Source organism: Helobdella robusta, assembly GCF_000326865.2.
Source record: "Helobdella robusta unplaced genomic scaffold HELROscaffold_3, whole genome shotgun sequence".
Classification (NCBI taxonomy): Eukaryota; Metazoa; Annelida; class Clitellata; order Rhynchobdellida; family Glossiphoniidae; genus Helobdella; species Helobdella robusta.
The window spans coordinates 8,308,545-8,333,546 of record NW_008704501.1 but is presented as its reverse complement, the minus strand read 5'-3'; the positions used below and the strand labels follow the sequence as shown (position 1 = coordinate 8,333,546).

Sequence of the window (25,002 nt, the reverse complement as noted above, 5' to 3'; positions counted from 1 at the left end):
AAGTGATGAAAATCTAACCAATAACTAACTAATCTATTACTTTTACATTGATAAGAAACAAAACAATGTTAATCATCACTTATTCTTTTGTCAATATTATTCGCAAATTTTTAACAAAAATTAATTAATTTATCTATTTAAAATTTTAAATTTTAAAATGTCTGACAGCAATGAATGAGGTAGGAAAGGAGAAGAAGGTTGACATTTGGTTTGAAGTTTAATAATTTGACATGAAAATGACATGAAATGAAATGGTTTGTTTAGTCAGGCAAGAAATTTGTAAGGATTTTTTTTTCAAATAAATAATTGCTCCTTAAACCTAATAAATAACAAGATTCACAGGACTAACAACATCACAAGTCAAACCGTGTAAAAAACACGGGTGTGTATTTTTAGACAAGTTAAACAAGTAAACAAACGTCAGTTAACGCGCATCCGAAATAAAGCAATTTTTAAAAGCAAACTTAGATAGTAAAATCTGTCTATATATATATAATCGTAAACATCTGCCGATCTGCACGATTTTTCTGTCAAAAAGGTTAACAAACTTTGTTTTACTCAGTTTTGAACTAATGTATTTGGAATGTGTTTGCTGTGTTAATTTTCATTAATTATTAACGTATTGCTTTTTTTAATTGTCAGGACTCGCCGGTCTACTTCGCCAAAAAGGATTAGCATTAGGATATCTAATAGACTAATACTAATTATTAGTTAGGGGTTTTACAACTGGTTTACACGTTTACTTTACGGTAAAAGTTAAGTCAAGAAAATTAGTGGGATTTTACGTTACAAAGATGAATTTAACTAATTATTCAAGCTCTGATTCATCAAATGATTCTGCTAACAGTAGCAATGATGAAAGTGCAGAGGACTATTTCAATTTGAAAATTTCGAAAAAAATTAAACCAAAAAAAGTAATTACTACTATTAACACAACTACAGTAACACAACCTCCAGCAATAAATTCTTTTCTGACGGCCACCAACAACCACACAACGTCGACCACAACATCAGCTGCACACTCGTGTTCTTGGTCTTTTGGTTTAAATGACTCAACCACTGCAGCAGTTACCGATTCACCTAATTATTATGAAAGACCTTATCCATCACACAAAGAATTTTACAGCATTTCTTCCTTTTATAGTTGTAACAATACTACCTCAAATTTTAATGCTAAACTGAAAAGGTATAATAGTAATAATGTTGAATGCCACAGTAACACTGATAACTTAACACCAGTCTGTAAATATGTATCAGCAAAAAGAAGAAAAATGTCTGTCAATAATTGTTCTCAGCCTGAAATCACATCAAGCAGCCAACAAATAATCCCTCAACCTCAGATAAAATATATAGGCAACAACATAATCAAAACAAATTTAAAGAAAAAACGAAATAATCATGTCCCAAAGAAGCTTCATTTGCATTCACAAAACCATGAAAAACCAGTCAATAGAATAAAATGGTGCTGTGATGAATTTAGTAACTTGATACTATCAGCCAGTTTAGATAGCACTGTCAAAATTAGTGATATTTTCCAGAAGAGATGCGTTTACACAATCAAAAGCCATGTGGCCGGGGTACGAGATGCTGCTTGGACAAGTTGTGGCAGAAAAGTTGGCAGTTGTGGGTATGACAAAATGCTGATATTAACAGATTTAGAGGCAGGTTATAACTATGAAATTGCGTCATCTTTCAACTTTATTTTTTTAATGCACATTTTTGTATCAGTTAAACAGAGATTTTCTATAGTATCCATAATTATTATTTCAATATTTAAAACATTTTTAGTTCCTTTATTTCTTATAAAATCAATTTCATTTATTTTATTCAAGGTAAAGATGTATATTCCTACTTACATAGTGAATTCCTAACCAGCATACAATTTCAACCGGGCAATGATAACGTTATGGTCTTAGGATCGAATAATTCTTTGCTGAGTTTTGATAGAAGATTACCTGTTAAGCCTGTTAAGATATTCAAGTATAAAGATCTTTTAGATCAAGTACATTTATCAAAATTTCATTTTTAGTTTTTCAAAAGTTTCATTTAAATAAATTAAATTAGGGATATAATTACAAATTAAAATTATTTTTAATTTATCGAATGTTTAATTCAATTTTCAATTAAAATTCATTTAAATTTATTGAATATTTACTTTTATAAATTTACAGGTGTTAGACATTTGTTTCCTGAATGAAGAGGAATTCGTCAGTTCCTGCAGTTTTGTATGTCGAGAGTCAGCAGATCGTTGCCTCATGGTTTGGGATCTCTCAACTGCTTCTGTTATCTCCAATCAAATTTTTCATGTATGCTTTTTTCTTGATGGATGATTTTCACTAACTCTCTCTCTCTTCATTTCTCTCTCTCTTTCTCTATAGAATTCTCTATCCATCTCTTTCATGTGTTGCATATTTTTCAGTCTATTTCAGTCAAATCATTCCCTTTTTCTCTTTGTATAACAGTTGTACTCAAAAAATTCAAAAATAAATTTACTCTGATCAGCTTCATTATATTTATTCATGATTTATATTTATTATTAATAATTGTTATATATCTGTAATTCTTGATGACAGGAGAAATACACATGTCCAAGAATATGCAAGCATCCATGTAGAAACGAGTTTGTAGCTCAGACGAATGGTAACTACGTTGCACAGTTTCAATCAGAGCCTCCCTATAGAATGAACAAACATAAGCAATTCAATGGACATAAGGTTTAACTTTCATTTATATTTTTCTCAAATTTCATATTTTTTTCATATTCAAATATCCATTTATAGTAACTTTAAAATCTATCTTAACAAATTTTCTTAAAAAATTTCTGAAGGTACTGGGCTACAACGTGGGTTGTGACATCAACCCAAACGGAGGCACCCTAATCAGCGGCAGCACAGACGGCAGGGTGGTCTTCTACAATTATGCCAGCACAAAGTTGCTAACTTCACTAACGACGGCGGCCACGACAGAAAATGACGACGATAATATTGTGCTAGATGTTGCCTGGCATCCGGTGCTGAATGGCATCTGTGCCAGCTCAACATGGAATGGTGGTCTTTATGTTTGGAATTAATTTTCTTCTCATTTGTTATTTCTATTTTAAAAATTTCTGAATTCAAAATTTAAAAACGAGTTTGTTATTTCAATTGAGAATTAATTTAATTTCTGTTATATTATTGATTAAAACAATGAAAACGAATTTAACAACTCTCATAAAAAACTAAATCCTAAAGTATTAGGCATTTTAAAGATGCAAAATAATATTCAGTGACAAGCAAAATTAACAAAAAGGCAACATTTGCCTTAATTAAAGATATTGTTTGTAAAATAAGGTTAATCCGTATTTGAATACGTTGACTTATTGAAATATATATAACCATTGTAACATTCGTGTATGTATATATATATATATATTTATTATAAATATATATATATATATATATCATGCATGTATGCACTGCACACATAGAAAAATAATGTTAAATTTAGTGAAAACGACTTCCACCAAAATTTTTCTTTGGCTGATTGTTTAGTTTGAATGGCTGTACAAGTACAGATTTCTGCTGCTGCTGTTGTGTTGGATCCTCCTTTGCTTTGAAGGTTTGAGGTTGTTGTTGCTGCTGCTGATGTAGTTGTTGAGATGGTCTTAGTTGATATTGTTGTTGGTAACGTTGCTGTTGTTGTATTGGTGGTCTTTGCTGTTGTATCGGTGGTCTTTGTTGATTGTGATACTGTTGTTGTTGTACAGGAGGTCTTTGTTGTGGATGTGACTGCTGGTGAACCAATTGTTGGTTGCTTGGTGGTTGAAATGAGTGGGGCTTTTGTGGCTGTGGAGGCTGTTGTGGGAGATTTTGTTGCATCAGCATATGCATCATTTTAGCCTCAGTCATAGTTGCATCAACACCAACACCACTACTTCCAGTTGCTGCAACACTTTTTATACTGCTACTACTCTCTACGTTACCTACCTTCTTTTCAACTGTTAATTTGTTAGTAGCGGTGGCCGTTGTGCTATCTTCAAACATATCTACAACTGGATCAGCTGACTTTAAGATACTCCTTGGTGTCACCTTAGAGACGCATTCTTTTTTGAACAGGGCGTTCATTCTTCTCGCTAGGTATGGCACCTCATAAGCGTTATTTTTTGCTACATATTCCTTTGAAGAATTTATAAAATACTTTTAGTTAATACAGGGGCCCAAAAACAAAATGAAATTAGTGATTAGTGTTGAAATAGAAATAACTTTAAATTTAGAATTGTGGGCGGAGCTAGTAAAGTGCATCTTTGCTTTGGAACTGTCTTCAAGAAATTCATCACACAGGGAGCAGCAATACGCTTGGACTGGCCTGATGAATTCATTACCTGAAAAAATGAAACAACAGTAAAAATTATTATTAATATTATAAATATAAACTGCTATACACTTGAACGATATAAGTTATCGCAAGTAGTTGAAAGTTAAATTTTTTATCCCAAATTGTTACTAACCCCTGGCCGGCGCACTTTGTGGACCTGAAGGCTGATCTCTTTCTAGCACATCTGACTTCTTCTTCGTCCCTATGTCTTCTGATTTCTGGTTGATTTTATAAAGAAATGAACGAAATTTTCTGAGAGGAAATTTAAAAACTGAGTTAATTCCATGAGTCGGGTGCGGTCGGTTTTGAAAAATTATTCCAACATTAACGAAAAAAACATCGGCCCACAACAATAAAAAAAAACCACTGAAAAAAATTATTAGATTTCCACAACCTGCAATATAAATATTGGTTTTGTATAAAATAACTTAATTATAAACAATGATACGGATTACAATAGACAAAGATAAATCAATCGAAATCTAAAAATAAATTTGAAAAAAACCCACATGCAAATGTTCCTCAGTGTGCAAGTGTAGACACAACTGACCAAAGGATTCAAAGATGAGATCACAGTGTTCACACCATAGATTACCTCCATCAAAAAATTTGCTGGCCTTCATAAACAGGGCAATGGCAAATTCTATGCCAAATTTAACATTCTGTAGCATGTCTTTCTGCTGGATAGCTTCACTGGCGTTTAGGGACTGATCTACCTGTAAATTTGTGACAGGTTTTGCCTGATTAGTCACGTTCTCTTCGGCTGTTGGAGTGCATGTTTCTTTAGAAGCAGCAGTGCTACTGGTTGGTTGCTTTGTTGATTCTTTCACAGTAGTGCTAGCAAGTGTATCAGGAGAAGTATTAGTTAAAAGTTTAGACTTGCTATTATCTTTGTTATCCCTTCCAAAGTTACTTCCACTTTTGCTTGTGTTTTTCCTTGACCCACTTCTACTTCTGCTACCTTGATCAAATTTTCTGTGCTGTCTGGAATTTCTTGAATCAAAACGTCTCCACCTTTGCTTACGACCCCACGGTGACCTTGACCTAGATTTTGATCTGGAACGTGACCTGGATCTTTTGTAACCTCTGGACCTGGATCGGCTCCTGGTAGATTTTTTCAATTTCTTCTCAACGACGTCATCTGAGCGCTTTCTCTGTAAATGACAAGCAAAAATTTTGGTGATTTAAATTCAGAATGAACTTAAGAAAAAAAGAAAAAATTTGTAAAAGAAAATAATTACGTAGTAAAAAACATTCAGTTGGAAACCTTGCTACTATTATTATTGTTGTTGTTGTCGTTGTTGCTGCTGCTACTGGTATTGTTAGAAGGATTGCAGTTATTGAGAGCTATGCTCTTCAGCTTCTGGCACTCAACCTGACTGAGAGTTTCTTTCAAAAGTGCCAGCTGAGTTTTCATATCCTGCTGAGTCTTTAAATTAACCTTCAAAATGTCTTCCGTATCAGGGTTGGGCAGTTTAGACAGCAGAAATTGCCTGTGTTGTTCCAACTTGTTCAACTCCACCTCAACTGCTCTGATGGTGTCGATGATTTCCTGCAAGCTTGTGTCAGTGAAGCTGGAATGAGGTGCTTGTTTGGTGGGGTCTGTCGTCTCCAGCTGGTCCTCCTTGGTGGGTGGTTTTTTATTTCTTTGTGGAGGTGTAGATGTCATTGGTGATTTCTTTTCATCTGCTTTTGAAGTACCTGTCACCATCGTCACTGCTGTTGTATCTTTTGGAGCTGAGTTTTGATTTTGCAATCTTTTCAGGAATTCCTCTGTCTTCTTGTTCCAGTTTGTTGTCTCAGTTTGTGTTTTGCTGGTGTCGCAGCTGCTATCAGTATTGCTGCTGTTGTTGACGTTAGCAGCAGTGTTGTTGCTGTTGTTGCTAGTGATGTTCAACTTTTGATCCAAATTTTGTTCAGTGGCTGGCTTCTTTACAACTTTTACCTGTTCAACTGTTTCACTGGCCTCATAACTCTTCTCCATTGCACCATATCTTAAAATTAAGTTACTAATTGATCAGTTAATTTATCAAAGTGCTAAATAAGAACCAGTATTAAATTATGTAAAATTCTATGATTTTATATAGTTAGTTGAGATATGCACAAGTTTAAATCTATAAAAACAACAACAAAAATTATTCAAAATGGTAGTATTTTTTCAAATATTTTATTATGTGTCAAATTCATTTTCAAAGAAATTAACAAAAACAAGGACACCACATACAAATCAACTTAAAATGAAAAACCTGTCTGAGGGATTGGTAGCAGTTTTTATAGAAGTTTGGGATGATGACTTGAGCACTGGAGTCAATTTTTCTTCTTGTTTGGCAGCTTTTGGTGGATTTTCATTCAATTTTCCAATATCAGAACCCGGTTTTTTCATCTTCTCAACAATAATTTTAGAAAGTTTTTCATCCATGGATATGGTTTTCAAAATGGTGTCGAGTAATTTATTAGAATCAATTTCATCTGCTGTTTCTTCCTGCCGTTGATTTATTTGCAGTACATTCTCACAACTTTCAAATGGATTTGTCGATGTCTTAGCAATCTCGGTAGCATAAACTGACTGAGAATATTCATAGCCCCTCAAATCAGGATCATTTTGATTAGTGTTGTAGAAGTTGGTACCATCCTTTGCAAACTGCTCATACCTAGAAGGCGGTCGTTGTTCTTGAGAACTAATGACATCGAATTCATAATTCTTGCCACTGTTATATGTAAATTTTTCATTATTCAGCCCACCGTGAAAATAATCAAATGATGCCTCCAATTTATTTTGATATCTTTGGTTTCCATAATTGCTTCCGTCAGCAAATACATTAGACTTGCCATACAAAAACTCATCTTCATCATCAACATTATACCCAACATTGTTATTATTATTATTTTTATTCAAGAGATTAGTGTCAGAACTTCTCTGGCCTAGATTTCCTTTTGTACATTTCCCTTCGGTTTGATCGGGCTCTGCTACCTTGAGTGAACTCCTACTTAGAGCCAGTGTGTTTTTCAACATGGCCAGTAACTCCTCTTTGCGTTTGGACATCTGGTGAAATTTTTTAAAATTAATTTCTAATCGATCTCTAAACGAAACTAATTCATTAAAAAAAAATTCGAATTCATTTTAAATAAAAAAATTACTATTATGCACATATATATAAATTGTATTGTACATACATCATAGTATTATATGTATATATAATATATATAGTATAATATGTATATACATATATATGTATAATATTATGTATATATAATTAAAATTATATGTATATCTATATATTAAGAAGATGACGATGGTGAAATATCTAATATAATTACTATTATTGAATTATTACTAATTAAAAAAAAATTTAAAGTAACTTGGCCCTTCACACAATAAAGTAAAATAGAGGAGTGAATTTTTTAATAATATTTATAATTTGTACGTCAACCTCTCTATTACACACCCTACAAACAAACAAGGATCTACATACAATACAACCTGTCACTTAATTTAATAATACAATCAATATTTAATAGTGAATTATTAATTAAATTGTGTATTTATTCATTAATTTATTCATTAATGTTTATTTTATTTGGGTATTTCATAATGAACATTTAAGATTTTTAACTCAAATTCAAATAAATTAATTAATTATTAAATGAAGAGTTGTTACCAGAAAAAAATTATTCTGAACTGAAATGAGAAAACCAAATCAGGAAAGAAAAAACTAATTGTACAATACTAGAATGTAAAATCTAGCTTGTAATTTTGAAAAAGTCTTTAAATTTAAAATTAATTTATTAAATTAATTAATTTAAGATACAAAAGTTTTATATCATAAAATTAATTGCAATCACTAAATTTCTAATTTAATTAATAGAGCTCAAAATTGAAAGATTTGACTATTTTAAAAAATTTTTGGCATTTTTGCACATGGACGCCATTAAAATTAAATTAAAAGTTGAAAAAGAAAAAGTGATGGGTTTGGTTATTATACCCAATCTACTCAAGAGAACCACTAAAAATTACTTAAATATCTCAAAATTTTTAATTTTATAATTTTCTACCAATTTCACTGAATTACTAACTCTGCGGTTATGAAAACTTTGCAAAGCAAAAAAATTTTTTAAAAAACAAACGTAAGCGAAAATGGATTTACTTAAAATACGAAAACAAACATGCTATGGAAAGCCAATGAATGTTTGCATTATCAACATGAAAAATTATCTATATTAAAATAAGCGCTTCGTGAATACATATCATACACACACACATATACATTATATATATATATATAAATCTTGAGCCAAGTAACATATTTGTATTACCAAATCAAACAGCAAACTAACAAATCATTATGTATTTAAACGAAATTAAAAATGAACAAATGGTTTAAAATTAAAGAATAAATGAATAACCAGCAGATCATAATTATATAATGAAAAAATTGTAAAATATATATACCAAACATCCGTGTACCTTATATAAATAAGTACAGTACGCATATAATATGTAAATACACGGACTAACATACACACTCATTTAAAGAAATGAGCGCACATATATCTAGATACGTACGTGAATGTATCATAAAAAATGAGTTTATATGAAAAAATAAATCTACAAATATGGCAATTAAGTCTAACTGAAGACAAGGGTCTTAAAATCAAGACACAGTAAGCGTGAATACGCATGTGTGAAATAAATAAATTATATAATAATTATATATATATAATTACTTATTAAAATAATTATTATTTTAAGTTATTATGATCATAATTATTATCTAAGGTGCAGGAGAAATGAGACGGGATTTTCCAGATAAGATTTCCAGAGGTTAGAAAACCTGTTTGGAAATTATTGCGTCACATATTATCACCGTCACCATCATCAATAACAACATCGCCATCTCAATTATCATCATCAATACCCCCATCATCGTCATCATCATCACCACCCCTCCACCACCACCATCATCATCGTCATCATTGTGACCTAGCTAAAGTTGCCCCGTCAATGACCCGATGGTCAGCTGACCAGCTGATGTTCATCACGTGGGCCGGAACGACTTTACCCTCGCCATCGTACCTTGGAACTTTCTAGAAAAGAATTTGATCGAAATTATCGCTATCAGATGATCATTATCATCACTACCAGATGATCATTATCATCACTACCAGATGATCATTATCATCACTATTACGTAATCATTATCATCACTCTAAGTGAAAATTGTATCATGAATGCCACAACCGTCATTTTTATCATCACAAACATCACATTTTTATCATTATTGTCACAACCATCAGTTAAATGAAAAAATAGAGCTAAAAGCTGCAGGATCTAACTGTAATCGAACCAAGGGCCCCTATGACAACCTCAGGCACGAATATGACTGGCTTCGTATACGTTCCTCCTATCTACACAGAACAAATGGGTATATAAATAAATAATAATTTTTCAATTACAAACAAAATGAAACGAATAAAATAATCAAACGTTTCTAAGTAATCGCACTGGGCTGAGATCTCTTAGCATTCAGGTCGTCACGACTGCAATGTACGTACGACAGACGAGGACGCGCGTTGCGTTTTGTTGCGTCACTATTACGTCGTTTTCGGCATATGCAACTTTTAATTCTTCAAAATTCTCAACCTCTAACTCACAACACAACAACAAAACTACGACAATTAAACTTAAAAATTATCATAGACAAGATAATGCTTAACTATTAAACACCATTTTGTATCAATTTCGAATTTTACATCCCTACCTAACTCCTAACTTACCATTCCGACATTGGAAAGCGTAAACGTTCCACCCGTCAAATCGGCCAACCCTAATTTTCCGGAGGCGGCCAGTTGCATTAGCCTGCTAAGTTCTGAAGCAACTTCAAGTACGTTTAACTGACCGACGTTTTTAATGTTAGGGACGATTAAACCATTTGGGCTGTCCATAGCCACTCCGATATTGTGTGAACCCTAAATGTGATGACGAAGATGATGATGATGCAGATGATGATGAAGATGATGATGAAGAAGATGATGAAGATGATAATGATGATAACCTTGTATATTACGTTCTTGCATTCTTCATCAACAGATGAATTCAAGATTGGGTAGTGGAGCAAGGCAAGGGATGCTGCCTGTGTGATGTGATTGGTTATTCAAATATGCATGATTTGTCGTGTGGCGTGATGTTATTGGTCAGTTTGAGTGCTATGTAAGATATCACGTTATTTCATTGTTCAGATAAATTATAGTACGATATAGAGAGAGAGAGAGGGGGGGGAGAAAAGAGAGAGAGAGATAAACAGAGAAAGAATAACACAAACAAGAAAACTAACTTTAACAAATAGAGAGGTATATGAAAACTTGACACCGTACTTCCGTGCCGTCTCCTTCATGAAGGGCTTCATGTGAACTAACTCTGAAACATTCACCTGCATCAAATGAATGAGATGTCTCAATTTTAAGTGAATTATCAAACAATAAAAAATAAATTAACAAAACGCCTGTATCAAGTAAAAAACTAGAATAAGAAGAGTGTAACATAACACCCTAGACATACAAACACGCACACACTCACAAACATACACGCACAACATAACACCCTAGACATACAAACACGCACACACTCACAAACATACACGCACACAAACATTCACATTCACACACACACACACACACACACACACACACACACACACACACACAGGCAAACCTCATCACAGAGACTAAAATGTGGTACAGAATTGGCAGCAGTCATTGAGGCCACCATGGCTTTCTTCATTCCAGATATGACCTCCACTCTGTCTTTTGGGGCTTCCACTGACCTAGAAATCAAGGGCAAAACTGGGTCGGGTCGCGTAACTGACGTCGTAGATGTTGGTAACGATATTGAGGCCGTTGTTGGTGGTGGTAAGGGTTGTTTTGTTGTGGTTGTGGATGGAGGGTTCACTTCTATGGCTGCAGTTTCTGTTAAGAATTTGATTCTGAACTATATAAATTAACAAAGATGTACATGTGTCATTGATTAAAAAAAGAAATAATACAAATAACCATTATTTTTATTATTATTTATCACAAAAAAGTATAAAAAAACGGACCCAAAGATTTCAAATAAGCAAAGATATCCTCTTTTAATATTCTGCCATGCTTGCCTGAGCCAGTCACTTTGTACAGATCAACCTTAGAATTACAAAATTATTTAACGAAATCAGAAAATTAATTAAACTTTCATTTAATTTTTAATTATTCAAAATATATTCATTTGAAAGATTGATCGGATGAACCATCCAGACCTTCTTAACACTGGCTAAATGGCGAACAGCCGGTGTTGCTATAACCTTCCTCTCTTCTTTCTTCAGTCCATCCTTGGCCTCAATGACATCATCATCACTATCAGATGAAGAAGAAGATGACGACGATGTGATGTTATCATTTGTGGATAAGCCTAGTGATAAAAAACAGGTTGATCATGAAATGGCGTTAATGATGATGACGGTGATAAAGAGGAGATCAACAACAACAGTAACAACGTTAAAATAAGAACATAAACAATGCAAATAACATTGAAAAAACAATATTTACTATAGAAAAATCAGCCCGACCGCAACAAAAACAACAACCGACCCTGACCTTCAAGATTACCCTCGACCTCAATGTCAACCAAGGGCTGGCCGACAAGGGCAGTATCGTCAACGGCATGGTACAACTTTCTAACGATACCATCATACCTGCTGGTGATAGTGACCGAGGCCTTGTCGCTCTGCACCTCGCATATACTGTCAAATTGGGCTACTTTGTCGCCCTCCGTTATGAACCTTTCAAGTTGAAAAGGTATTTTTACTTTATTAAGGTTAACATTTTTAGAATTTTCATCTACTTTCAATTGTTATTGTCATATGGAAGCATGCATAATTAAAAAACTTAATAAATTATTTCTTACCATTCTTTCAGCAAGACTTCCCTGATACCCTCCCCAATATCTGACAGTTTGAATTGCACTATCTTCGTCGGAGATTTCTCAGTTTTTACTGAATAGGATTCTGTTTGGTTTGGGTGTGAAAACAACAATAAAGTTTGAGAAATGAATTTTTAGATTATTTTTATTTAAAAAATTTAAAAAATCACAATAGATAAAAAAACACAAATTCTGACTTTAAAATGAACATAACCAAAACCAAGCATAGATAGTCTATTTTCAGATAAAATGTTTTCAAATTTAAAAATTAGGAAAAAATAGAATCCACAAACTATGTGGCAATAGGATGTGGTTAGTTGTTGGGATCAAAAAGACACCATTTAAAGATGGTCTAGGCGTTGTTCTACATTTTACCATACAAAATTCCTGCTGAAAGCTACAATGAAGTGGCCGGATTAGGAATTTTTTAGTAAATGACTTTGTTAAAGAACTGGACGCCAAACGGAAAAACTGAAATATAATAAAATTTAAAGTAAAAAATTCATCAAGCAACAAAAATTCAATTTTTAACAAATCTCATTTGTCCTCACAAGTTTGTTTAAACCTTTTCCAGTGAAAAATAAATAAATGGGTGAACTGAATAGTTATAGTTCAGTTTACCAATAGTTAATTAATTAAATTAAAATTTTTAAATTAAATTATGGTCTGACATTATTTGCAGACAAACATTAAACAAAAGCGTTGGATAATTTAGATCATGATAAAAAAATCAATGCAAAAAAACAATTTCTACACGATCTAAATAAAATAATTGAATGTCAAGCCTTCTCTTAATAGAAATTAAACATTTACTTGCGATCCTCCGACTGAAAAGAAGGCAGCCATTTTATTTTTTGGACTTTTTCCCGTCAAAAGTGAATTTAAATCTTATCATAACCATGGTCAAAAACTGACTGAGAGCACCCCATATAACCATTACACCCAAGCCATAAAAATGCTACATGGAAAGCGAAATTTTAAAATCTCTTTTTGCAATGAAACAGCCCAAGCAAGTGAAAATCAAATAATCAGAGTTCAGATTTTATTAAAAATTCATCAGATCTATCATCATATACTTCATCATCGTTATCATTTTTATCCCAGCCATCATCATCATCATCATCATCATCAAAACTGCCCACGTCATCATTATCATCGTCGTCATCATTATCTACGTCATCACGTCCGTCATCTCCATCGGAATCATCCACATTATCGTCATCATCGTCAACTACACCATTACCAATCACATCAGCAGTATTATCAGAATGACCATAAAAACCATCATCAAAGTCATCATCACCACCATCATCATCGCCATCATCATCTTTCAAATATTTATCATAGACAGCAAAGTTATCCTGACTGTAATGTCTATGGAATGAAATAGGCCGTCGATATTTGAGTAAACTGGGGTGATAGTCACGTGGTTGGGCCTGATGAAACCGGGAATCGTGGCTAATACGGATATTTAGGAGCGCCAGACACGACCCTGATAACAATTATGATATTACCAGTAATTGTAGTATCAGCAAAAAACAATAATAATAATAATAATAATAATAAACAATAATAATTATAATAGAATAATTATAACAAATAAATTATAATTATACCCAATGTCATATCGTCAGGGGAGTCGTCCCTGTTGCAATAACATGCTCGGCTGTCAATCAACTTGAATAATCCCGCCCTACTTACTGCCATTCTATCATGTAAATGGGGTATAATAATAATAATAATTATTAGTGTTATAATAAATAATAACAACAACAGAGTCGTCATAACCAAAGACCATTCTCAATACCACAATCGTCAAATAAGGCAACAATGTCATCCATCACAATCTTCATTCTCATCCTTCTCGCCATCAAAACTTACCCTCCCCCCAGAGTAATATAATCATAACCGTATCCTCTCACCACACCGAATCCATATCTCTCTCCCAGGAAGATGACGTCATTGTAAGGATCGTAGCATTTTAGCGTTGTAGTTAACCTATTCAAACTGTTCAGAGCAAAAATATAAACATAGACACATGACTAAATAAATCTAAATAAGTATATAGAAAGAGAGAGAAGAAAAAAAGAAAGAGAGAGAGAAAGAGAGAAAGAGAGAGAGTAACCTTATTAGCGTGTCGTCATCGACCACAAGCAACCAATGATATCTTTGGTTTAACTTGAACAGGTTGTATGCTTTCTCCAGTATCAGTAACAACTTCTTGCAGTGACCTTGTGGTGATGATGATGATGATGGTGATGATAACCATGTTGTTGCCAATCATCATCATCACCCACCACCACCACCACCACCACTATTATTATCAATAATAAAAATACCTATTTCTGTGTTAGGGGTACCGACGTATACGGTAGGGATGACGTCATCACGAACGTCACTGAAGTAAGTTAGATGTTTGGCATTCTTACCCCAGGTCGAATTCAAGACTGAAACTATGGGAAGTAAATTTGGACAGTCGGCAGTTGTCATAAAAAAAAGTAATAATAATATTAATAATAATTGCAATAATTATAATAATAATAATTATTATTATTATTATAACAATAAAAATGACAAAAACTAACTTCGTTCTTTATGAAATTTGGAGCAGGTTTTCACAGCTACAAATACATTGTCAAGGCCAGTATCAAATCTACGTTTCTATAAATAGATAATGATGGTGATGATGACGACGCAGATGATAGTAGTGATTGTAACGATGATGAGGAGGACGACGACGAAGATGACGATGATGATGAGGAGGAAGACGATGACGATGATGATGGCTGTGTGACGACGATTGCGATGCCTAAACGGACAACAACTCACGCATTTTGAAAATTTATAAGAGCCATAAATTGCACATTCATTCCGGTGATAGAGATGATGTTGCTGTGGATGATGACGCTGCTGCTGCGGCCGCGTGTGGTAGTTGTGGTCATCTTCCACATGACTGCAAATGAAATCGAAATTTGTCAGCACGGTCTGACTCTGCTCGTAGATGTACTGGGCTAGCTGCAGTGAAAACACACACCATGAAAAAACTCCATTAAATGGTATCAAGTCACTCGATCCAATTTGTAAAAAAAAAAAATGAAAAATGTCGAAGCAGCACTTGAAATGAAGCTGCCGAGCAATTAAATGAATAATTATAGTAATTATTATTACTATAATAATAATAATTATTATTGGTATTATTATTATTATTGTTGTTGTACTGACCTCGTAATAAGCGTCGATTGAAAAATCAATTGTGACAGACTCCCTCTTGAAAGATTTTGCCAATCTGTAATCAATAATAACAATAATAACAACTATAATAATAAATAATAATAATAATAATATTATTATTATTAAAAATTCATAATAATATTAGTAATAATAGTAAAGAGATATAAGAACATAACGAAGAATCAATGGAAAAAAAAACGCATCAGCACTTTTTAAGAAGTGGCCGAGACAAGAAGAATCCTAATTCGTGATTGGGATATGGAAAGTCTAGGCCATTTTTAACGTTGTAGTGATGGATGATTGATGGCTGTGTGTCTCTCAGCAGCTGGCCACCAAATAGGTACTGGATGTATGTGCGTATGTATGTATGTGTGGTGTTGTATGTGTGTTGTATGTATGTTTGTGTGTGTGTATGTGTGTGTGTGTTGCATGCATGTATGTATGTATGTATGTATGTATGTATGTATGTATGTATGTATGTATGTATGTATGTATGTATGTATGTATGTATGTGGTGTGGGCGTACATATATATGCGTGTGTGTGTGTGTGCGTACATCAGCAGACCAAAAAAAACAACCTCGTTAAAATCGATCTTCGCAAATTCTCTTGACAAAACTTCCAAATTAACTTTTACAGCCGGCTCATCTTCATCTTCATCCCCATAGCCATTAAGAAATAGAACAGCCTTACATGTTTTACACCTCTTGTATAAACTTGTAAAACAACATCATTATCATCATCAACAACAACGTCACCATCATCATCAACAACAACATCATTATCATCATCAACAACATCATTATCATCATTAACAACAACATCATTATCATCAACAACAACAATGCAAACAACGTCAAACTTTTTTAGCATTGGCAATATTGTCCAGCCTCCTAATTCATTCAGTGAATGTTCATGATGACCATTGGTGACGTCATCATCATCATCATCATCATCATTCCTTCTACTGCCACCATCGTCATCATCATCACCTTCATCGTCGTCATCATCATCATAGAGTGATGTAACTTTCAATCTTAACAGATGTTGCTGAACGAGAAAATTGATTTCAATTAGCTTCTCATTTGATCATTCATTCAATTAGGAAATTCAAATTTTTTTCATCATCATCGTCGTCATCATCACCATCATCATCATCATCGTCCTCCTCATCATCACCATCATCATCATCATCGTCCTCCTCATCATCATCATCGTCCTCCTCATCATCACCATCATCATCATCATCGTCCTCCTCATCACCATCATCGTCGTCATCATTTCATAGCCAACTAAACCAACGCTTGAAAATGATTGTTTTTGAAAATCCCTTCTAAACTTTTTGATCGCTCCCTTCTTGCCACTAGTCAAGATAACAGCCAAGACATCAGGCACTATGATGAATAAATAAAATAAATAAAAAAATAAATCAATAGAAAATACAATTAACATTTTAATATAATATCGCTATAATAAAACTATAATTAAATTAAAATGTAATAATAATCATTATAATTAATGCAACAACGAAATACAAACCATCCTTAGAACTACTTGTATTAGTAGCTATACTGTCAAAAACACCAAAATCATTAATGTTGATTTTTTGAGTAGTTGTTGTAGTAACAGTTGTAGTAGTAGTGGTAACAGTAGTAGTAGTAGCAGCTGTAGTAGTAGCAGTTGTAGTAGTAGCAGCTGAAGAAGTAGTAGTAATAGTAGTAGCAGTTGTAGTAGAATAACAATTTAATAGTGATAGAGTTGTCAAATAGATGATCATTTCAAAACCCACAACCACAGACATCTTTCTCATCATTTATCATTCGTCATACATAATTTATTTTTTGTTAATATTTTTATTAATTTATTTATTTTTACCAATTTTATTATTATTTTATTTATTTTGTACTAATATTATCATTTAACTAAATTAAACAAAGTTACTGCACTCTATTTTAATTCATGTATTTATTTACAATAGTAGATATCATGCTTATTTTGCAATACATTTCATTTAGTTTTAGTACGACTAGTTATAAAAACATACAACATCATGACCAGCTAGAAAAATACATACATAAAATACTTTATATAAATACTGTTGTATATATAGTATATCTACATAGATATATATACAATATGCATATACATTCATATATATATTATATATATATATATATAACACTACATTACCTAGTTATCTATGATAATACAGATACCACTAGACTAGACCCATCTGATAAGTAAAAAATTAGGTGTCATTTTAAAATGTAATAAGACTAGCTTTATTATTTTTGACTACTATAGTATAGTGAGTGTGTAAGTGCTGGAGTTAATTAAATAAAACTATTAAAACTTAAAATAAAAACTGGGTACCCTACTTTCACTTTTATAATTATAATATAATGATTTTATAATGTTATATAAAATTTATTATAAATAAATAAATGATTGGCTTTTATTAGTCAACTAGTTAGTAATCAAGCAGTTATTGTCATTAATTAAGAGATAGACATTGTTAGAAAACTTTAAAAAAGTAAAAAAGATAGGGCGAAATTTGCGGTGAATCAGTGCCTTTTAGACTTTAGTTAATTAGTAATTTAGTAGTTAGATTGACAGGTTGAGAGATGAAATACTCAACTAAACGTTCGTCGTTCAACAGTTTTCCTTGATTTTGTTCGTGGTTGGGTATTTAATAACTTTTCCTAATTTCATTCACGTATTAAATATTTACTAGTAACTAAAAGATTAAAAGATATTTAAGGTTTAACAGTAAAGTAAACGAAACCGTTGAACTTTAAAAATACCAAGATTCAACTTTAAACACTAAACCAGAGATGTACGGTTTTTTGAACATTTTTTAGCAAGTATTTGAACGAATAGCAACCATTAAAATCTAATAATACAAAAAAACTACAAAAGTTCGGCCAAGGTTCGAACTTGGATCGCCAAATTCAAAGAATGCCGTGTATAAATAAATCCGTCGTAAGAAAAAATATAACTTTTATTTTATAAAATAATTAAACATGCAGTAAAGTCCGTTGAAATCATCCATAAATTACATTTGGAAACGTATACAAGAGGTTTTAGCGCATTATACATGAAAAAAATTAAAATTTGTTATTTATGCCTATTTATATTTTTCGAGGAAAGCTTTCCTGATGATGTTCTGGGAGGAGATGGTGACTTTTTCGTTCTTTTCTTGATCTTAAATTGAAATAAAATAAATATAGTAACAATAATAATAATAAAGAACTAATAAAATTTACCAAAACCAAGTAACAGCAAAACCAAAATTAGCTAGTACCACTTAACATCAGCTGACAATTAAGCGTATAATGTGACAGCAAATCAAAATCACATTTACAACACAGAATTATGACGATAACAAAGATCTCCATCACAACACTAAAAGTAATTAATAATAATTATAAAAGTAATTAGGACAACTTTCTGTCGCATGTATCCGTGTTCTTCCAGCAAGTCCTTCGTGCAGGCATTGATGTGCCTGAAACGGTCGGGTCCTAAATGAATGCCGCCGTACCATCTCGAAACAACAACCAAGACGTTTTTGGCATCCATTTGCTGTAAATAAGTACATACATCAGAATCCAACATTTGAGTGCAAGTTATAAAATTATATCATACCTACATATTCATACTGAATTGAATAAAAATGAGTGGTTACTTCTAATAGATGGAGCATTCTGTTGCCAGCATGGTGTTCACCGTCGTCATATGAGCCGGAGTTTTTCCCACCAATATCCGAGTCAATCCTGTAGGCTATGATGTTATGGGTGGCGTCTGCTATTTTTTTATTTTCCTTCAGCTTATTCACCACCATGTGCACCTAAGAGACGATTATTAAAATAAAGTTTAATGGCAACTGTTCAGATTTTACAAATAAACCTCCTAACCTAACCAAAGTTACTAAACTGATCAAATTCCACTCACTTGTTTTATATGATAAACTGGCGCCAAATGCCCTTGAAATTCACTCTTTCTGTCTGTAATAATCCGACCGTCGTAGATAGGAGGCAGCTCTGAGACAAGTAATTCACTAGATTACATATTTTTGTTATAGTTGTGTTAGCTTTAGTTAGATAAAGATTACAAAACTATAACGAGTTAGCACTATAAAATTTTGTGAAAACTGTAGAAAGAACTGAACTTTTCACATAATAATTTACAACTAAAAATTAGAGTAGTAACTCTTAGAGAAATATAGAATTAAAACATGTTTTAACAATTTGTTAGCCACTTATACGTACAAAAATCTGATGTGGTCGCCTTTGAACAATTAACTAACCATCTTCAGTTTTTATCTCGGGCTCTTGGATGGGAATATAAGGCTTATATTCATAATCGTAACTATCACCACCTTCAATAACGACCTCATCAACGAGCTCATGATCACTTTTTGGAATTTCCTGCGACATCCCAGCTTGAAAGATTTATTGAAAGATTGAGAATATGACATGACCTAAATGATACATCTGTATATCACAATATAATTCTGTGACCTAAACTGTACTAGGTATTTGAATATATATATATATATATATATAGGATATATATATATATATATATATATATAAACCAAAGTCAATTCACTATTATAATTATGTGACCGCAAATAAATTTGAATTATTACCGTCTAGATTTTTTGCCAAAATAAAATATACCTGTGTACACATTCATGCAAAACAAAGAGACAAGAGACACATTGGTATTATATTACATATAATCTAATTAGAAAGAAAATATCAAATAAAATGTAAAAGTAGAAGGAAGACCATCTTTTGGTGAATTTTCAATGACAGGCTTTTGTTCTAAGACACTTTGGCTGGCAAAATCTTTTAAAAATTCTTGAATCCTTTCAGCCCATAGATAAACTATAGACTCACCGACGTTATTACTTTGAGAAAAAAAGGATAAATTACTTGTAAATTTTAACTCTTAACAATTTGATGACTATTTTAAAGATTGAAACATTTCTTAACATCACATAATACAGTGTCAAAACCATTAAACAAAAGTTGTGTTGAAATAATGCCATGTTTAAAAACCAAAAAACCTACCAGTAAATTTCGCCGAGAATTGAATCGAGTTCATCCAATTCCCTACTATTTAACCAAGGAGCTCTTTTTGAAAGTTAAAAAAGAGAATATTTTATAAATGTTATGTTGTAGATTTACAGTCTATCAATTAAACTTATAGAAGTATTCTTCGTTTATTGTTATTTTGAGGTATAATCTATTTTAAAATTGAAAATAATAACAAAAAAGAACATTAAATAACAATAAATGTATAATTATAATGATTGTTCCAGAATGAATTATATATTACCGAATTCTATAGATAGGTGGAGCTTCACTGGGGTAGTTAGGAGTGAACTCAACCTATTTGAGAGAATTTTTACTTCGAGAAAACAATTTTTAGTCTTAATTACACAATTGTAATTAATTCTCATTGCTAATAAACGATCATAACAAGCTTCTTAATATTAAAAGTTTGTGAAATAAAACTTTAAATGAAAATTGGAAAAAGACAACAGAACATTAAAAATAATGAAAAATATAACAAAATAACTAATAAACGTGATAGAAAAAACACTAACATTCAACTCTAAAGAGAAAATATTTTTATCAGACGATTCTTCTTCTATTACAATTTTAAATTTTCGATTATTTTCTTGATCAAGAGAGAACTGTTTGTAAAATATGGCTTCCAGAGCCTGAATCTCATCATCCTGTTCATATTTGTTACTAGTTTGAAATCAAAAAGTCCATCAAATTTTATTACAACTGAATTTAAATATATATATGTATATAAATATGTTGTTGTATAACAAGAATACTTGCACAGGACACTAACAATAGTTGTTAAATAATAAATATTTACAGCAGATTACATACACAACACACACATAAACACACAAGTGTAGACCATCTTCCTATTCTGTATTCCTACGAATACCATCTTCGAACACCAAAAATGGTATAGAATAGCAATAGCAATACCAGAAAAAGCTTTTTTGTTCTATCATGCTTAAAATAAATAAAAATCTTGGTTCTGAACTCAAGACACTTGACAAAAAAAGAAATCTGGAAAAAAACATTTGTAGGTAAAGGTTTTTCCCAGAGATTAAATTAAAATTTATATATTTTTTAATAAAATACGAACCTGTCTGCTCAAGTTGTCTTCTTCATTGCAACTCATTATTTTCTTTCTTTAATAATTTTCACTAATAATAGTTAATAAATACCTAACAACACAAATCAGAATCACTCGGTAATTGAGTAATCAGTGACTTCAGATTTCACTAATAATCCCCATTCAATCCAACTAATACTAATCCTAATCGATCGGCCGGTGATGACGGATAACTTCTTAAATGACGGGAACGGCGTGAGTACGAACAATGAACGGAAACGAACGAACGAACAAGCAAACGCAACCGATTAACAAACGCAATGCAATTTGATAAAAAATTTACTCACTTACTTATAAAAACGATCTAAAACGACATTTTTCAGAAGAAATCGCGTACGAAGTTCCTTCGCATTCCGCAACGACCACGCACTGATGAAGATAAACTGAAACTGGGAATTTTCACCAAAGAAAATTGTTTGATACAATTTAGTAGCAGTATACAGTAGTATCATTGAATTATATTATATTACAATCTAATCTCCACAATTTCGAGATTTTAGTAAAGAAAGACAAACACAGTAGTTGCTTTTATTTGAACTCAATCAAAAATTAAAAGTGGCGGTAATTATAGTTTTAAAAACGTCCATTTTTTTAAAATTCGTATTTTAAACAAACAAATATAACAAAATAATAGCTAAATCAACATACCAGACAGTATGCATATATAGGCCTACAAAGTAAATCAAGAAATATCCAAAAATTATATAACCATTTAAAAATCTAGATACCAGTCAACATTTAATAAATAAATAGACATTATAAAAAGATTGCTCAAAAAGGTAAAATTCAAGGCGACGACGAGAATGAAATGTAGTTTGTTTTGTTGGTGTGGTGCTGTGAAGCGAAAACAAACAAACACATCACACAAAACTAGTAAGAAGTCGCAAGAATAGTAGTCAGTCACCTACCTACAATTAAATTACTCTCAGGGCCCTGGCTTACTTATAATCATTAACTCAACTCACCTACCTACGAATTTGTATTTCTACGTTTTAGGAATTTTACATGTTTCAGATATTTTATTTAACATATTTTAGTGTTTTTATTTTACTTGAAACTTTTTAACTAATGTTAAGCCCTAGCCTACTTAAAATTGTTCAACTCATCTCAATCCCTAACTTACCTATGAATTAAATTAAGTCCGGTAAAGAAAATAGATAGTTGAAGAGAAACATAACAACGACACCGAATGAATGGATGTTGTGTATGTGTGTGTTGTGTTGATGTGTGTGTGTGTAAATGTGCGCGCGTGTACTCTCCAGACACTTCTTATCGTCATCTTCAAATTGTCATCGGAACGATCATCTTCAGACCACCATCTGAAACGTGCTGACGCCCACCACAACCCACTTCTCATCATTCTGTAGACAAAATTTTTTATTAGCGTAGTAGTAAATGAATGTTAGAATCTTAGAAGAAAAAATTATAAAATGAAAATAATGGCAAATAAATAATATTTCAAAATAATAAAGAGAGTAAAATATAAAAAAACTTACTTTCGTCCAATCGACAAAGGCATAATGTTGAATGCCTGAGTGAGTGAATGAATTAATTAGTTAAGTAATCAATCAATGATTCAATGATTAAAAAAATAAATTAATGGAAAAATAATTTGAAAGATTGAGTGATAAAATGAACGAATGAACGAATGAATGAACGAATGAACGAATGAATGAATGTATGAATGAATGAGAAAAATTAAAAGACGAAACTAAACCTTACTTCAAAAATCGTCGTTACTGCACTCGATTGCACCGACCACCATCATCTGGTCGGCACACAAGATTTCATCCGAACTTCAGTGTCAGCCGAACAGCCAACGAGCTGATTCTTCCTACACCACCATCATTATGTTTAAATCATCATGAGACCACAATCTGAAACGTGCTGACTCCCACCTCTGCCCACCTCTCATCATTCTGTAGACAAAATTTTTTAATTAGCGTAGTAGTAAATGAATGTTAGAATCTTAGAAGCAAAAAATTATAAAATGAAAACAGTGGTAAAATAGTATTTTAAAATAATAATAAGAGTAAAATGTAAAAAAAATTTACCGTCGTCCATTCGACAAAGGCAGAATTTTGAATGCGGTCCGGTTCCTACGTTGTCCTCCAAAACTGGTGCAAGTCCCCCGAGATTCTTGTTGAAACACAGCCCGTGGGATGGAAAAAGATAAAGAGAAGATTCTCATCAGAAAGCTTAGCGGTGCCTGCATCTCTAATTGCTTAATAAAAATAATCCTATCTACCTATTCAATTAACTTAACTAATCTATATAAAATTGTTAATGGTACGATAGTCGAAAGTCCCCCTTCATTCTCCCTCCTTGCACAGAGGTTCACCGACAGCCAGAGCACCGGATAGTAAACCATTGCCGTGCGGATAGTAGACTATTGCCGTGCGGATAGTAAACCATTTGCCGTCCGGAAGCCGTGCGGGTAGTAGACTATGGCCGTGCCGCATAGTAAATCATTACCGTGCAGTTAGTAAACCATTGCCGTCCGGATAGTAAACCATTGCCGGTTACTGGCCACCAAAGCTTACCTCCGACAACGGGCTTTGAAATTCAGAGTCTATCGGCTATCGTACCCTCAACTTACCTATTCATTACAATTAAGCCCTAGCTTACTTAAAAATTACAAAACTCAAGAGCCCAATTCATTGGCCAATTGGCACCCACCCCACCACCTACGTAATGCCTTGGGCTCCAACTTAGTAATAATAACATAAAACTTAAACATAAACCCTAAATCTATTAATGAGTATGTGTTACAACGTAGCCTTAACTTACCTATTCATTACATTATGGCCCTAGCTTACCTAAAATTACAAAACTCAAGAGCCCAATTCATTGGCCTTTCGGCACCCACCCCACCACCTACGTAATGCCTTGGGCTCCAACATAATAATAATAATGTAAAAATTAATAATTAACCTACCTATCGATACACTTACAGCGTTTTAATTTACATTACAAGATTGTTCCTAGAATTACATTATTGCCCTTAACTACCTATGAAATTAAATTACTCTCAGCCTTAGTAATAATAAATTAGAATGTGTAATGAAAATAAAATTACGCTCAAATACTAACATATGTGTTTATGTATGTATTTGTGTGTAATACGCTGATGCGTGTAATGTGGGTGCAAGAAAAAAATAGAAGCGATAAACTTACGCGCCTACCTATTCAACTACATTAGTGTTGGATGCTTCCTATCTATCCTACCTACAATTAAAATTATGCCTATCTACC

At 32.5% G+C, this 25,002-nt stretch overlaps 5 protein-coding genes across 5 annotated transcripts; 1 reads left to right on the top strand and 4 right to left on the bottom strand.

Annotated features, from left to right (window-relative positions):
- Window positions 1-1,271: 1,271 nt before the first annotated feature.
- Window positions 1,272-3,070, top strand: HELRODRAFT_66271 (hypothetical protein; the record flags this gene model as incomplete). The annotated part of the gene is made up of 5 exons (XM_009021789.1): window positions 1,272-1,665; window positions 1,833-2,002; window positions 2,172-2,306; window positions 2,574-2,714; window positions 2,828-3,070. The coding sequence occupies 5 exons, from the start codon at window positions 1,272-1,274 to the stop codon at window positions 3,068-3,070; spliced, it is 1,083 nt and encodes a 360-aa protein (XP_009020037.1).
- Window positions 3,071-3,482: 412 nt separating this feature from the next.
- HELRODRAFT_161916 (hypothetical protein) lies at window positions 3,483-7,396 on the bottom strand (the record flags this gene model as incomplete). The annotated part of the gene is made up of 6 exons (XM_009021788.1): window positions 3,483-4,154; window positions 4,242-4,360; window positions 4,487-4,571; window positions 4,863-5,507; window positions 5,621-6,362; window positions 6,600-7,396. 6 exons carry the CDS (start codon window positions 7,394-7,396, stop codon window positions 3,483-3,485), a joined length of 3,060 nt encoding a protein of 1,019 aa, XP_009020036.1.
- A 1,260-nt stretch (window positions 7,397-8,656) lies between these two features.
- HELRODRAFT_185005 (hypothetical protein) lies at window positions 8,657-13,141 on the bottom strand. The gene is made up of 13 exons (XM_009021787.1): window positions 13,118-13,141; window positions 12,598-12,775; window positions 12,290-12,389; window positions 11,980-12,164; window positions 11,643-11,794; window positions 11,448-11,529; window positions 11,063-11,316; window positions 10,686-10,781; window positions 10,407-10,484; window positions 10,129-10,320; window positions 9,688-9,759; window positions 9,335-9,438; window positions 8,657-9,185 (listed from the first exon to the last, which is right to left on the bottom strand). Exons 2-13 carry the CDS (start codon window positions 12,680-12,682, stop codon window positions 9,122-9,124), a joined length of 1,464 nt encoding a protein of 487 aa, XP_009020035.1. The 5' UTR covers window positions 12,683-12,775; window positions 13,118-13,141; the 3' UTR covers window positions 8,657-9,121.
- A 188-nt stretch (window positions 13,142-13,329) lies between these two features.
- HELRODRAFT_106779 (hypothetical protein) lies at window positions 13,330-14,735 on the bottom strand (the record flags this gene model as incomplete). Its single annotated transcript, XM_009021786.1, has 5 exons — window positions 14,648-14,735; window positions 14,430-14,538; window positions 14,186-14,311; window positions 13,921-14,012; window positions 13,330-13,796 (listed from the first exon to the last, which is right to left on the bottom strand). Exons 4-5 carry the CDS (start codon window positions 14,009-14,011, stop codon window positions 13,333-13,335), a joined length of 555 nt encoding a protein of 184 aa, XP_009020034.1. The 5' UTR covers window position 14,012; window positions 14,186-14,311; window positions 14,430-14,538; window positions 14,648-14,735.
- Window positions 14,736-18,939: 4,204 nt separating this feature from the next.
- On the bottom strand, window positions 18,940-19,593 carry HELRODRAFT_65701 (hypothetical protein; the record flags this gene model as incomplete). The annotated part of the gene is made up of 3 exons (XM_009021785.1): window positions 18,940-19,116; window positions 19,220-19,381; window positions 19,486-19,593. Coding segments are annotated over 3 exons (447 nt in total), but the record flags the coding sequence as incomplete, so codon positions are not given.
- Window positions 19,594-25,002: the final 5,409 nt, after the last annotated feature.

Excerpts from the sequence above, each read along its gene's own strand:
- HELRODRAFT_185005 (XM_009021787.1), bottom strand. The coding sequence starts at position 12,682 with ATGGTAAAATGTAGAACAACGCCTAGACCATCTTTAAATGGTGTCTTT. Across the intron at positions 11,530-11,642 it reads ATTTAGCCAGTGTTAAGAAG|GTTGATCTGTACAAAGTGAC; the intron begins GTCTGGATGGTT and ends TGTAATTCTAAG. Across the intron at positions 9,186-9,334 it reads GACGGGGCAACTTTAGCTAG|GTTTTCTAACCTCTGGAAAT; the intron begins GTCACAATGATG and ends ATTTCCAAACAG.